The 16133-nt window shown below is 44.7% G+C and overlaps 1 protein-coding gene across 1 annotated transcript in view; it reads right to left on the bottom strand.

Annotated features, from left to right (window-relative positions):
* Positions 1–16133, bottom strand: part of LOC144820268 (purpurin-like) — a 220035-nt gene that overhangs the window by 121702 nt on the left and 82200 nt on the right. Inside the window, exons 3-4 of the mRNA XM_078677855.1 lie at positions 561–697; positions 290–402 (exon numbers count right to left, since the gene is read on the bottom strand). Of these exons, the coding sequence (XP_078533981.1) occupies positions 290–402; positions 561–697 (250 nt within the window). The remainder of the gene's footprint in view (positions 1–289; positions 403–560; positions 698–16133) is intronic.

The raw sequence follows: 16133 nt of genomic DNA, 5'->3' as shown, positions 1-16133 counted from the left end.
AGGGTATCTTTGAAAATATGTACATTGTGCAATTTTCATTTGATTTGACATGCGGAAATACAATAATATAATTCTCAATTTTCATGGAAAAGTGTGGTGGAAGAAGAAAGAGAAAAGAAAAGGACACCCCTATATTAAATCTCAACATTACAGATGCACAATGTTACAAGATTCATATCTTTAAATTGTTGTATGTGCCACTCATTATATTTTTTTGAAATTGTGCACTCTACTTCTAAAATAAATACTTGATATACTGAACAAGAATCAAACACCTGAGACAGCTTACCTCCACTGGACAAGTAACTTGCTAGACCCTGATAAACCATGTACATTTTGGCTGGGTAGGCAGGGTCTGGAATTGAGTATTGAGCTGCCATATCTGCACAAATCACCCAGAACCTGAAAATAGAGAATGTGCTTCACTGAATTGATGTGCATCTGTTCTGTTACACATTACTATTTTTAACAATAAAATAAACAATAGATATGTAACTGTGCAGAACACTATTTTTGGATTTAATTGATCATTTAACCCATAGTTACACCTGACTACTCACCCAAAGAGCTTCACTCTGCCTTTGGAAGAGGCTGTCATGATACCATCTTCTCCAAGTGTATATTCAGCTGAGATATTATCCTGGAGGAAAAGTCCTTCTGGGTCCTTTTTTGCTAAGGCATACCATCTTCCTCCATACTAAATTGAAGAAAATGTGATATATTCATTTTGATCTATTAAATGTTTAAAATGCTACAACCTTGCGAGATGTAGAAACAAAAGCTGTCTCTTTTTACATACAAAGGGCTTTTATGGTTTAAATTAGTTTTATTTAGTTCGGTTTCACACATAGACCCACTTACCACCATTGGCGGGGAGTATAGATGCCTTATCAACATCTTGCTACACAAATATACTTAAGCTCCAACTGTCCCAACCTCTCTCCCCATTTGCCTCCTGCATCTTTAAGAAAGCAAATTCTCTTGCACTATTGGTCATCGTTAGGAATCATTGCTGCGGACACTTTCATAAATCCCCAGTCCTTCTCACAATGTGTCACTAAGAGGGTGTGAAAGCTGTTTGGTTTGTGGCGCAAAAGTTATGAATGATCCCATGTGTAGGAAAGTAGGATCTGCTTCGTATGGTTACTCCCACTTTTTGCTTGATGTTGCACTGTTTTTGACCAGTCTGACTGGGATCCTGCTAATCAGGACCCCAGTCTATCTTCTTTTTCCCTTAACCCCTTGGACGCTCATGACGAGCTCAGCTCGTCATGAGGTACACCTCTCGTACACTCATGACGAGCTGAGCTCGTCATGAACAATGGGATTCTGCTTTTTTCAGCGCACAGCGGGAAAATGCGCCGCACCGATGCGGTTAAATTGTTGCACATGTACTTTTGTACACTCCAGATTGGATACTGGGGTACCTGTAGTAAAATGAAGCAAGTCCAATCCTGGTAGTTTTCCATGTAGGTTTATTAAGGTAAGGAGTTACATAGGGGAGAGTCCCACCAGAAGCAGCCTCGCTGCTGCTCAGCCCATCTCCATTCAACAGCATTCTCTCACACATAAACTCAGGCTGAGCAGCAGCAGTATAACACATCCCCCTTCTTTGTAACAGAAAAGAAGGGAGACATAAAAATCATAAAAATACAAAATATGAAATAAATAAGCAGACAACTTTCTAGAAGGCTAACATGAAAGATTAAAAATGGAACACAGTGACACAATTACAAAGGCTCATACACACAGCCACACCACCATACTTCTTTCTAAAACAAAAAAACTCAAACACTCCACGCAACTGACTACATACCAATCCAAGTACCGGAATCGTGCAAGCTGGACAAGGCAAACATGACAAGCACAAGGACATCAACAACAAAGGTGTGAAAGCAAACTCACCAATAGGAAGAAAAACAGTAAGCAAGCATGGGCAATATCCATGCAGAACATCGTAACAATCATAATAACAGCAAGCCTTCCCTCAACAACACAAGTAGAGGTGTGAGGTGTGGAAGAGGCTCCTCACGGAACATCAAGAACAATAAAAATACTTCCCCCAACATTGCTAGTTGGAGTGTGATGTGTGGGGGACACCACAGGGTACAACAAACACGCAAAAGCTGTGGCACTTCCCCCAGCACTAGCTGGGGTGGAATGTGTGTGAAACAATCACAACGCACGAGGAACTAGTAAACAACGCAAGAAACTGCAGCACTTCCCCGAGTAGCTGGGGTGGAATGTGTGGAGGCACACTCAGATACAATAGCACTACCCCCAAGAAAGTTTGGGGATAGAATGTGTGGGGGGACACCACAAGGCACTATACAACTTACAGGAGTAGTAGAACTTCACTCAACACACGCTGTGGTGGAATGTGTGAGAAAAAAATCACACGGCATGGAGGAACACTCAGAAAACAATATCAAAACTTCCCTCAACAACCCTAAAAGGGGTGGGATGTGTGTAGGGAAAACCACACAGTACAGCAAGAATAAATAACAATTCTGCTAATAACCCTAGAACCACGTAAAAGTGGGAAACATCAGCACATTAATAAGGTAAAAACCACAGACCAAAGTACGACATGCAATCGCAACCCTGACGAGCAACAGAAGAGAAAGGATAAAGTAGAGTATAGAAAGTGCAAAATACCACTCAAATAAGACTGTGGTTACAATGAGTCACGTTGGGAAGTCGGGGGGACCTTTCAATAGAATGCAATTAGATTTCATCGAGATGCCTAGGTGCAATAGGTTGAGATATATCTTGGTGGTGGTATGTGTGTTCTCAAGGTGGGTGAAGGCTTATCCAACATTGAGGTGTGACACACTCACTGTAGCTAAGTTGCTGTTGAGGGAACTCATTCCTAGATTTGGTTTTCTGACCTCTTTTGAATCGGATAGGGGAACACACTTCCATAGCGAGATCATGAAGATGCTTTGTACATCATTGAATGTTGACCAAAGACTCCATTGTAGCTACCGATCAGAGGCTTCTGGAATAGTGGAGCAGGTTAATGGGACTCTGAAAGCCTGAATGGCAAAGGTGTGTTTGTCTACTTCTCTGAAGTGGCCTGATGTTTTGCCCGTTGGTGCTAATGAGCATCCGTAGCACACCAGACAGGAGAACAGGTCTTTTACCTCACAAAGTTTTGATGGGGGAGGCTATGAGTTTACCAGCAGTGCCATCGACAGCTTTGATAAACATCACACTGAGTCTCACCCTCAGACTTTAATAGGATGCCCGCCTACCCACTGAGGCGACAACAGTTCCAGAGGAAAGTGGGGCGCGACCAGAGGAGTACACCCAGACTGGAGAGTTTCCTACTGTGAGTGGTGCAGGGTGGTGTGGAAAAGTAAATTTTGCCATGTTCTGTGTCCCTACGCCTCATCCATCATATGTTATGTGTGCATGACCAATATGCATATGTTATTCCCCATGTCTGATTAATGACGCAATTACAGTTGTGTCCACCTCTGATATGTCATTTTCCAGTCCTCGTGAATACTACGAATATCAGGCCTATGTAAAGTTATGTTGCCACGTTTCTTAGTGTGCACGTTATTCCATTGTAAAGTCCCCGTTTCCAGGCCTCAAAAGGGCCCGGACATCAGATTCAGCTCCTGTCTCCTGAAAGCCTCGCTGAGGAGCGATACAGCCCCCACCTGTATCCTCGACCCTTCACTTACTTCCTGCCTCGCAGTGCCCGGTGCAGCTTGGCTCTGCCTCTGAGTCTGCCAAAAGTATGTTATAGTTCCAGTTATCAGTTCAGTCCTCCTCTTCTGCATTCCTAAGCTACTGAACTGCATCAATAGTTTCCGTCATTGTCTAGCCTTCTCGTCTCCACGTTAGAGAAATACTGTATTTAATGGTCATTTAATATTCTTCATCACGCACTACATGTAGAATAATGCATGGTCCAGTCTTAGAGTCAAGTTAGCTTTTCCCCTCATGACTCCTAGTTTATATCAACATGTTCCCTAAACATCAGATACCAGATAGGGTTTAGGTACATGTCGCTCCGACCCTCCAGACTCTAGTCTCTGCTCCTAGCACAGAGTTCGTAGCCCCCAGCTTCTCCTAGTAACACGTCATTGCCAGTTTACGCGCACCACCAGGTTAGAGGTCCCGGCTCCTTAGGTAGCCCCCTCCTATGTTTCCGCCCATTCATGACATATTCTGTTACGTTTGCATCACATGTCTAAATATACTCCCAGTTACACCTCTTTTTACTGTTATCTTTCGCGACTGCTACGCGTCACGCCTTCTGCTCCACCCACTGCTACGCCTACTGCAATGTAATGCTATGTGTTTGCGCTATGTATATAAGTTGATGTATTGTTATTAAAAGTTAGCGCGCTCATCCCAGACCCGGCCCCAGCAGCTGCTGGGTCATCCTATGCAGGTTGTCCTGATCCCGTCCTTATGCTGTAATAAACCTGCAGAAACTCCTACTACCTCGAATCTTGACTCTTATTTTATTGAGCTATCTGTTATTCATTCATTCATCCAAAAATAGATCCGGTATTATTTATTTATATACCACATAATGGCGCCCGAATAGGGACTTGCCCTTTCCCCACGCGTCGGTGAAGCCACGTCGACCCCCTGACCCTCTGCAGTCGTGACGGAACCATACCGTGCACTGGCAGATATTTCTGCTCCAAGTATCCCTCAGGCCCACGGAGGAGACGGAGGAGGCGGTCCAGCATCCGAACGAGACGGTGGAGGAACGCGGCGAGTCCCGACCAGAGCCCAAGCCGAGAGTCCAAGGTCCGAGGTATCCGGAGGCCCACCCGTAACTGAAGTCCGAAGTTCGTCGTCCGTCGTCCAGTCCAGTCCGAGGCCTTCCGTTCCGTGCTGCCCGGTGAGTACCATTGCTGGGGTAGTATCTAGACAGGACCAATCTAAATTGACTCCTGGTCCGTGGGTTGGTGGTGCCCAGACTCACAAACGAAGTGTTCACCTAGGTGGATACGGGTCTTGATGCGTTCCTTTATGGGACCGGTATGTTCCGTACTGTTATAGCAGTGCATCTAGTAACTCTAGTCTGTTCCGTTCTCGAGACATTCTGTTCTGTTCTGTTCTCAGTATTTCAGGTAATATTCTGTTCGAACTGTCATTTATAATGTTCTTTATGTATTTTACTGTTGTGGTATGAGTGCGACGTGATTTTGTGTTTTCATTGTGTATTGTATTGTGTCCAGATTACAGTTCAGTCATGCCGCTCTTTTCCAAGTTACGACAGTTAAAAACTAGAAAGGGTTTATTAGAGGAAGCAGTTCCTGTCCCGCCCAGGGACAGTCCAGGTCATTTTATGTATCAGAAACATGGCATAAGCGCCATAATGTATCTAGATTTATGGGTAGAGTATACCAAACAGTTAGAAGAAAAGTATAGATGGCCCGTATCGGGTACATGGGATGCCGAATGTATCATGCGAGTAGAAGAAGCATTATGGAAAAAGAAAGCCAGACAGTCACAGAAAGATGCCATCGAGTTATGGCGTAAGGAAGCGCATAGAAGAACTGAAAAGGAGGTCAGAAAGTCAGAGTTAAGTAGAGAATCCCAGGAACGAGCCCAAGAAAGAGAATTAATCGAGATAGGTGAACAAGTCAAAGCCGAACAGTCAGACAGACAGAGGCATGCCCTCATTAAGGGTATGTATCCTCTTCTTGCCGAAGGTTTGCCAAAAGCGACCCCAGAGGCATCCAGTAATTTCCCGCCACCATTAGTTCCGACCAAGCTACGTCACAAACCGACCGCAGCTGATATTTTTATTTCGTCCTACTTGGACGACACAGTCCCAGAATATGCAAATCCTGTTCGCGCTCCGCCAGTCCCTGTAAATCAGGCACTTCCCGCTCCTCCAGACACCGGAGTACCTGTTACGGTACCCCCGGTCCAGTCCGCCATACAAGTCCAGCCCACGTTACAATTACCGACTCTGCCAGGACGAAGAGCCTCAGTCGACGATTCCAGTCTAGGGGCCGCAGGAGGAGGTCTTCCTCAAACCCCGCCGCCACACAAGCGTTTAACATTAGCCGAATTACATGCACAAGCATCACAGCGTACGCCTAGATATCAGTCTGTTGCAGAAATAAGAAAATCCCTTGCCGAATGTTGCTATGATCCAGTCCCAGGCGAGGAAAATATGGTTTTATATTCATTCCGCGTAAGAAAAGTGACCGAGTATCTAGTCACCTTGCCGAATATGAAAGAAGATCTAGACAGAATATATCGTTTCATCCGTACAGGGGATGATCCAGAAAGTATTGGCGAGATTATGTCTCAAAGGAAAGCCGAGATTCAGCTCATGATATTAAAGTTCCTGATCAATTGTCTAATAAGAGAACAAGATTACCCGTCTAAAGATTCCGCCGAAATGAGAATCCTGACAAGGTGGAGTGATAATATAGCCGAGGGTAAGCACAAGACCGTCGGTGCCATGGAAAGTATGTACAAGAAAATTCGTAAAGAAATAATAAGGTTACACGAACAGCGTAAAGCAGCACAAGTAAGCGAGAAAGAAAGTATCTCTGATCCTGAAGAGGAAGACGAGAATTCCGCCAGAATAGCGTATGTAGGAAAATCTAGATTTCCAGATCGCCATTTACGTCTAGAACACAAGTCTATTTTTCATCATCCAGCACCAGAACTAGGTTCTCTAGAACAAGTATTTCAAGCTACCGATCACATTCTGAAATCACGAATCGGTTATAGTGAATTAAGTACCATGCATGAACAAGAACTAGCCCGATCAGCAGTCCGATGGATTACTGATTCTACCACTTTTCCAGACGAAATAGTGGCACAAATGTTTCTGAAACTGCCCCCAGCCGAGCAACGACTGGTGGGTATGTATATGATCCAGCACCTCATTACTCTGTATGAGGGTCAACATTCTGATCCAGGTCCGTTGCATGATATCCTGAACGAGTTACTCCAGTATAGATGGAGAGGTCTAGGTACCGATTTAATTAGTGTCATTCTAGAACAGCGTCACAAATATAGAACGTTCCTGAACCCGCATTTTGTTCATGTCTCACCCCCAGAAAGTAAATCATTCTACATAGACAGACAGAATCCGTTACGAGAGGTCCACCCAGTCCAAGGGGCGGGTGGCGTAATGCAACGAGTGTTTGTATACACTCCGATTTCAAAGATGGAACTTCTTGAAATGAAGAAATTCATTCCCTGTCATGACAAAGATCCAGCAGGGTTCCATAGAGAATTAAAAGACATGCTCCGTATGGGAGAATACACTTACCCAGACATCATTAAAATGTTAAAGGTCCTGTTACCCGCAGGGGTATATGAAAAATTAAAAGAAAAAGAATGGGAGGTGGGAGAGAAAAAGATCGATTGGGCAGCTCTAGAAGCTGAAGACAAGGCACGAGTACCAGGTACCGGTCTTGGAGATAAATGTAAAGAATTACCAGAATTATTGATTCAAGTTTTACCCAGATTATTGACAACGAGAAAAGAAGACTGGGATGCAATCTCAGCCTGTAAACAGAAACAAGATGAAGATATTAGTGATTTTTATTCTAGATTTGAAAAATGTTTCAGTATCAACAGTGGTCTCAAGACAAGTAGTGAGTCATACCCTCACCTTTTTGTTACTAAATTAGTCGAGAATTCAAGTCCACAAATTAAAAACCGAGTTTTGAAAGTCGAAAGCACCTGGCAAGCAAATACTCCGTCCCAGATGCTCCAGATGCTCCAGTACCACCAGAATAGAATCAGAGAAGAGCAAGAACACGAGAGAAAACGTATGAAAGACACGAAAATGAAAGTGCTAGTTGCACAAACTGTTCCTCAAGACAGTCAGAAGAGGGGTCCGAATCAAGCCAGTCATCCTGCAGCTCCCGTTAAAGGGAACTGCAATTATTGTAAACAGCCAGGTCATTTTATAAACGAGTGTGCAGTTCTGAAACATAATATAGCTACTGGTAAGACTAAAGAAAGACCACGTCCACCGAGACAAGAACAAGTTTCACAGATTCCTCAGTCACAGAATGCACAACAGACAGTTCCCGCACCGCAGCCTATTGCTGCAACACAGCACGTTACATCGCAGATGTACCAGTATGCACAGTCTGAGTATCCAGAGTACCAGCCATATTCATGAAACAGCCTAGAGAGGGAGGTAGGCTTGCCTCTCATCGAGATACCTGTAGATCAAGAAGGTCCCTATGTTCACAGTCAAGTATTAGGGAAAGACAGAAAGTTTTTGATCGATACAGGGGCAAGTAGGACCACAATTAGTCACGCCGAAGTTCCAGGGGCTCCGCTCTCAGGCTCAAGAAATGTTTCCCTTGGATTTTCAGGAAAGCCAATAGTTAATGAGATATCTAAGCCAGTTACACTAGAAGTAGGTCCATTGTCCCGTACTACTGATCTGTTACTTACTAAGTCATGTCCAGAAAACCTATTAGGCATTAAAACACTGAAGGAGTTAGGTGCAGTCATATGCTGTTCCCCAGAGGGAATACGTCTGTTCCTACGTGACTTTAAGGGTCACTATGTATTACGAGATTTTGATTCAAGATTGTCTAAAGTTCCACAGCATTTATGGGCGCAAGGTCCAACTGATGTAGGTTATATGCAAATCACACCCCATCGTGTGACTCTCAAGCCAGGTGTAGTGTTACCCCGAATCAGACAGTACAGATTGCCACCTGAGGCTGTAGCAGCCTTATCCAAAATTATTGACGAGCTCATGGCTCAAGGAGTAGTTGTAGAAACTGACTCCAATGTATGCAATTCTCCGATCATTCCAGTCATGAAACGTACTGATCCAAATGCACCCCCAGTATATCGATTAGTGATTGATTTACGAGAGCTTAATAAATGTATTATTCCTCAGTACCCAGTTGTCCCAGACATTTCTTCCCTGTTAACTGCTATTGATTCCGAAGCCATGTTTTTCACTGTCATTGACCTCAAGAATGCATTTTTTAGTGTTCCAATTCATCCAGACAGCCAGTTTCTTTTCGGATTTTGTTTAAATGGAAGGAGCTATATGTTTACACGCGCTCCTCAAGGTTTCACAGAAAGCCCTAGTATTTACAGTCAAGCACTCAAGAGACAACTAGACAACATTCACATGCCAACTGACACTGCCCTGCTCCAGTATGTCGATGATCTCCTGATCACAGCCCGTTCTGAACGTGCTTGCGAGCGAGCATCCCTTACAGTTCTGTATTTTCTAGCCGAGATGGGGCACAAGGTGTCACCTTCGAAGCTTCAATTCTGTGTTCAGCAAGTGGTATACTTAGGACACTTGCTGTCCAAGAGGGGTAGGCAGTTGACACCAGACCGCATCCAGTTAATAGCGAGTCTTCCCCAGCCCAGAACCCAGAAGGAGGTACGTGCCTTTATCGGCCTTACTTCTTATTGTAGACAATGGATTCCCCAGTATGCATTTCTAGCCAAGCCACTGATACAGTTAACGACACAGGAGGCAGCCGTATCGACTGTCCTCCCTTGGACATCTGACCATACACTTAGTTTCAACGAGTTAAAGAAAGCCCTATGTCAAGCTCCAGTTCTAGCTACACCGAACTACAGTAAGCCTTTTACACTTTTCGTTACTGAACGCGAAGGTACAGCATTATCTGTTCTCACACAAGATCAAGCAGGACAATACAAGCCCTGTGCTTATTTTTCGAGCACATTAGATCCAGTCGCCCAGGCGTTGCCTGCGTGCCTCAAGTCAGTTGCAGCCACAGCACTAGCTATCAGACAAAGTGATTCCATAGTTTTAGGACATTCTCTGACAGTACAAGTCCCACATTCAGTAGAAGTTCTTTTAAACCGAACACAAACTCAGCACTTGACAATTGCACGTTTAACAGGTTATGAATTGACACTGTTCCAGCCACACATAGAAATTAGACGCTGCAACGTCCTGAATCCTGCTACACTGTTACCATCAGTTAATCCAAATCCTGACCCACATGACTGTGTGGAAGTAGTCAACATTACGACTAAGCCAAGACAAGACCTGACAGACATTCCGTTACCAGATCCTGACCTGACACTCTATGTGGATGGTTCATGTATGAGAACTAGTACAGGAGAACTAGTCGCCGCATATGCAGTAACTACTGACACCGAAGTTATTGAGACACACCGTATTGACACCCTGTCCGCTCAAGCAGCAGAGCTAGTCGCTCTGACACAAGCCTGTATACACGCCAAGAACCAGAAAGTTAATGTTTACACAGATTCACGTTACGCATTCGGAGTTGTACACGACTTCGGAGTGCTCTGGCAGGAGAGAGGTTTCATGACTTCTCATGGAACCAAGATTCAGCATGGTCTCCTTATTCAAGCCCTGTTAGAAGCCATACATTTACCGACATCCATTGCTATCATGAAATGCAAAGCACATACGAAAGTCACTGACATTATTTCCCAAGGTAATGATCTAGCAGACCGCACAGCCAAGCTTACAGCACAGACTCCAGACATTCCAGTTAACATGACACATACTCCAGATCCGACTACATGCATGACAGTTAAGGACCCTACTCAAGATGTCATAGATATCCAGTTACATGCTACTCCCGATGAAATCAAGAAATGGTCTGAACAAGGAGGGGTCCAGACAGATCAAGGATGGTTAACGAAGGGTAGAGCCACATGGTTTCTCCCCGATTCTATGGTTCAAGTCATTATCAATACCGCACATAGTCCAGCACATTTAGGAGAAAAAGCTATGTTAGACAGTATCCAGAACATTTGGTTCAACAAGCATTTACGAGCTGCAGCCAAGCAGAAAGTCCGCACCTGTATGATATGTTGTCAGTTTAATCCAGGTAAAAGTGTCCCGGTGGAACAAGGTGGTTTCCAGCCCCCTGACCACCCTTTTGAGGTCCTCCAGATGGATTATATTCAGATGGAGCGATGTCGAGGTTTCAAGTATGTCCTTGTAGTTGTATGCGCTTTGTCCAGGTGGACAGAAGCATATCCAGTCCCAGATTACACAGCCGCGACCACTGCCAAGCAGTTGGTTCGTGAATTTTTCCCTAGATATGGACTCCCTAGAGTCGTATATTCTGATAACGGTCAGCCATTCTCCTCAGAGTTAATGAAGCACGTTTCCCTTTTGTTAGGGTACCAGTGGAAGTTCCATTGTGTACGCCATCCTGAAGCAGCCGGTCTAGTCGAAAGACATAATCAGACCCTGAAAATCCGCATTGCTAAAATCTGTAAAGAAAAAGGTGTGGACTGGCTAGTAGCTCTGCCAGTCGCTTTGTTTTATATGCGCATGGTCGCACATTCCAGATCAGGTCTGTCCCCGTATGAGGTCGTATTCGGCCGCCCCCCTAACATGTGGGGTACTCCTAGACCCCGAAGTATTACTGATGTTTCATGTAATATGCTGACAGATTACCTAGCTTCCTTGATGTCTGCCCTCAACTCATGTCGTTCACAGGTTGCTGCCGCCTTTCCAGACAATACCGAGGTGGCACCGCACGAGATCGTTCCAGGCTCCTTGGTGATGATCCGGAATTTCGACAGATCAAGTCCGCTGGAACCACGTTGGAAAGAGCCACGTCAGGTCCTCTTGACCACCCGTACCGCCGTCAAGTTGGAAGGCAGAAAAGGATGGATCCACCTTTCTCATGTTAAACTTTTTAAAGGACTGAAATCCGTTTCTAAAAACATTTCCCAGGATTTGAAGGACTGCCAGAATATTGCTCTTAAGGACTGTCCCGCACAAGACATTATTACAACCCCTCCCTTGTTAGAGAAAACTCCGCAACAGGAGTATAAGTTAAAGCTCAGGTCTAGTAAAATAAGTCAGTCAGTTTGATTGTATAAGTCCTCCCCTAGGTGAAACGGTTAGACTGTTTCTGACATGTATAAAATAGACCCCCATAGTGAGAGAGTCAGTCAAAGTTCAATCAGATGTATCGTTTTTCTAAGTTTCATATTATTTATCAGCATTTTGATTTCCTGCACCAGCTATGCATTCTATCTGTATTTTCCAGTTCCTCATGTAAATATGTCTGCTAATGCTACAGTAGAGCATACGTTTAGTGATCTGCCTCCTCACGAATATTCTTACCGCCTCGCTATGCGTAACAATTCTTTCATCCGTATGTTACATTACTCACACCAGACCAGCAATGCCACTAATTGTTGGGTGTGTGGTCGACTCCCCCCTTTCCAGACGCCGAAGGGAGTTCTGCCACTCTTTCCTTATCCATTCTCACACAATGGTTCGTGTGGAGCATGGTCCACGTTAACGTCATCCTCAACAGATATGTCTTTTCTTAACAGTACATGTTTTCCAGACAAGCAAGGTTTCCCCCACAGAACAGGTTTAGATCTAGAAAATGAAGTATATAATTTAGGTAATTATTCGTCGAATTTCATGGTCCTGAATGTTCAGTCTGATACTACTCCAGACTTACCTGCTATTTCAGTACTACCAGTCAAAGGCGAATTATGTGTCCGTAATTATGGTTCCGTACACGTAGGACATAGTGAATGTACTACTGTTGTCCAGTATAGTGACAGTGGGAAATCTGTTTTCAAAGCTTCACGTCATTCTTATTTTATTTGTGGTCAAACTGCATATGTCCGTCTGCCCCTCGATTGGGAGGGAACCTGTTACATTGCCTTCCTACTGCCACCTGTTTTCCTAGCCCCATCTGATTATCACAGAAACACACATCTAGTACACATTAGACATAGAAGGGAGTCCCCAATTGTCGATTATACTGAAACTACTCTAGAACAATATACAGATTTCAATAAAGGTTTCTTCTTCTTTGTTGGACCTGTCCAGAATAGTAAACTGATCCGTAGGTTAACAAGAACCCTTGAAGCTGTAGTAAATGAGACTGCCTCTGCTCTAGGTAACTTAACCGAAGAACAATCTGCTATGAGATTTGTCGTTTTGCAAAATCGTCTCGTCCTTGACGTCATACTGGCCGATAGGGGCGGGGCCTGTAGAGTCATCGGATCTAGTTGCTGCATTTTCATTCCAAATAACGCACCGTCTGTTTATTCAGCTATAACCAGACTCCATAAAATTGCCCATCTGTTACACCAAGATCCAGGCACCTGGACATGGTCTGGTTGGTTCTGGAATATAATTTCCGCCTGGGGATGGAAAGTCCTGTCCTTTTTAGGTATTGCAGTAGCGATCATATTTAGCTGCTGCCTCTGTATACAATGTGGCCCTGCGATTTGCAGCATGTGCGCTACCTCTTGTATTCCTAGTTCCAAGCCCCGTTCTAAATCCCGTTCCATGATAATTCGAGACGAGCAAATGGTACTGTATGAAATGATAGATGGTATCATGAAAATTGATGTTTCCTGATGGAAACGTAGTGACAAGGAGGGAATGTGGAAAAGTAAATTTTGCCATGTTCTGTGTCCCTACGCCTCATCCATCATATGTTATGTGTGCATGACCAATATGCATATGTTATTCCCCATGTCTGATTAATGACGCAATTACAGTTGTGTCCACCTCTGATATGTCATTTTCCAGTCCTCGTGAATACTACGAATATCAGGCCTATGTAAAGTTATGTTGCCACGTTTCTTAGTGTGCACGTTATTCCATTGTAAAGTCCCCGTTTCCAGGCCTCAAAAGGGCCCGGACATCAGATTCAGCTCCTGTCTCCTGAAAGCCTCGCTGAGGAGCGATACAGCCCCCACCTGTATCCTCGACCCTTCACTTACTTCCTGCCTCGCAGTGCCCGGTGCAGCTTGGCTCTGCCTCTGAGTCTGCCAAAAGTATGTTATAGTTCCAGTTATCAGTTCAGTCCTCCTCTTCTGCATTCCTAAGCTACTGAACTGCATCAATAGTTTCCGTCATTGTCTAGCCTTCTCGTCTCCACGTTAGAGAAATACTGTATTTAATGGTCATTTAATATTCTTCATCACGCACTACATGTAGAATAATGCATGGTCCAGTCTTAGAGTCAAGTTAGCTTTTCCCCTCATGACTCCTAGTTTATATCAACATGTTCCCTAAACATCAGATACCAGATAGGGTTTAGGTACATGTCGCTCCGACTCTCCAGACTCTAGTCTCTGCTCCTAGCACAGAGTTCGTAGCCCCCAGCTTCTCCTAGTAACACGTCATTGCCAGTTTACGCGCACCACCAGGTTAGAGGTCCCGGCTCCTTAGGTAGCCCCCTCCTATGTTTCCGCCCATTCATGACATATTCTGTTACGTTTGCATCACATGTCTAAATATACTCCCAGTTACACCTCTTTTTACTGTTATCTTTCGCGACTGCTACGCGTCACGCCTTCTGCTCCACCCACTGCTACGCCTACTGCAATGTAATGCTATGTGTTTGCGCTATGTATATAAGTTGATGTATTGTTATTAAAAGTTAGCGCGCTCATCCCAGACCCGGCCCCAGCAGCTGCTGGGTCATCCTATGCAGGTTGTCCTGATCCCGTCCTTATGCTGTAATAAACCTGCAGAAACTCCTACTACCTCGAATCTTGACTCTTATTTTATTGAGCTATCTGTTATTCATTCATTCATCCAAAAATAGATTCGGTATTATTTATTTATATACCACAGTGGTGTGCTGCTAAAAGGCAGGTGCCGCATTACTGCTAGGCCGGGCGGAGTAGGGGGATGACGCAGTGCCACTCGGTGCCCCCTTATAGCCTTACCGCCTTTTTGCAAGTCATCCCGGGGTGAGATCAGGCCTTTGTTCCCTACGGTTGACATCGCAGTTTGAGAACCATGGCATAGAGGCCATTGCGGCAAGATGGCCACGAGGCTGGAGCGCTGCGAAGTAGCTCCTGGGCTAGGGATCACTTTTCTGTGAAAATCCCCGTTAATGCCCGCACGCCCGCCCAGTTTGAACTCGACTAGTGAGGCCGGTGGGTGCTTTTAAGCAGTCTGATTGCACCCTTTAACCGACCCCCGCGGACAAAATCGCTCCCCTGGTTCTCCTCTCTAACTCCGGATCTGTGCCCCGTCCCTGGAATCTCGAACCCGCAGCAGCTGGGTGAGTCGGATTCCCACAGTGCGCCTCAGACTTTCTCTTTGTCAGAGGGCTCCCAGGATGTCCCCCCCTCCCTTCGCCGCCTGCTCCTTAATCGTGATGGGAGACTTTCCATGAATATGCGAGCCGCCTCCGAAGTGCACCATATGATGGTCTGAAACCGATCACTGAATCGTGAGGACTCCTGAAGAACCCATGTCCTCCATATTTGGGTCTGCGTTCTGTCCCCTTCCTCTCAGTTCTTGCCCAATTTGCTCATGGACACAAAAAAAGACTTCTGTCCCTGAGGCCCTCTACAACAGACAGAAATTGAAAGAGGACTACAAGATCTCAAGCTCTTCTTCATTGCATCTACCAAGGTGAGTCCGGTGGGTGCCCCGCACCACAACCTTTATTACTAGAGCTGCCCTCATCCCGAATCACTCAAGGCTATCTCTATAATAAGTTAATATTGACGCACCCTTTCAAAATGGATGCATTACGAGTGGCACAGTTTAACTCGGCTTATCTAGCCTCCTTTAAAGAAAATCAGAAAATCATTACACCAAGCAATCTCTAAATTAAATTAATCTGGTCTGCCAATTGTGAGAGTTATCTATGATAATTTCATTTGTTAACTCCTAATCAATTTATTGTGGCTCCCCGCTCCAAAAACATTGCACACTGTTTAGATGACAAATAAGGCTTCAGCGCCATCTTCTGGCCCTCTTTATACATCTGCCTGATAAAAATTCTCAAAGAAATCACACAAAGTTAAAAGGGAGAAAGCCACCTCCAGGCCTCCTTCTTATAAATCTACCAGTGAAATATTTATCAACAAGTTACACAAAGTATTATGGTCAAAACAGTCTCACCAATCTCTGTCTACCTTCTTAACTGAGGATAATTCACCACCCCAGCCAACTGCTTGATTGCTGACTACGTCTCGACTTTTCTACCATTCAATCATGAGCCCGCCTAACCCCACCTGAAACTCTACGCTCGTGCGCTACGGACCCAGCTCCTGGTCCATTAACTACCCTAACAAAATGACCAGTAATGCAAAAAAGAACTTCAAACACAGTACTCTAAAACAACACCCGGAAACACTAATTGTAGATAACTACCACTCAGCGTCCA

The sequence above is a fragment of the Lissotriton helveticus genome, chromosome 2_1 (assembly GCF_964261635.1).
Source record: "Lissotriton helveticus chromosome 2_1, aLisHel1.1, whole genome shotgun sequence".
Lineage (NCBI taxonomy): Eukaryota > Metazoa > Chordata > Amphibia > Caudata > Salamandridae > Lissotriton > Lissotriton helveticus.
This window is presented reverse-complemented; position numbering and strand designations above follow the sequence as displayed.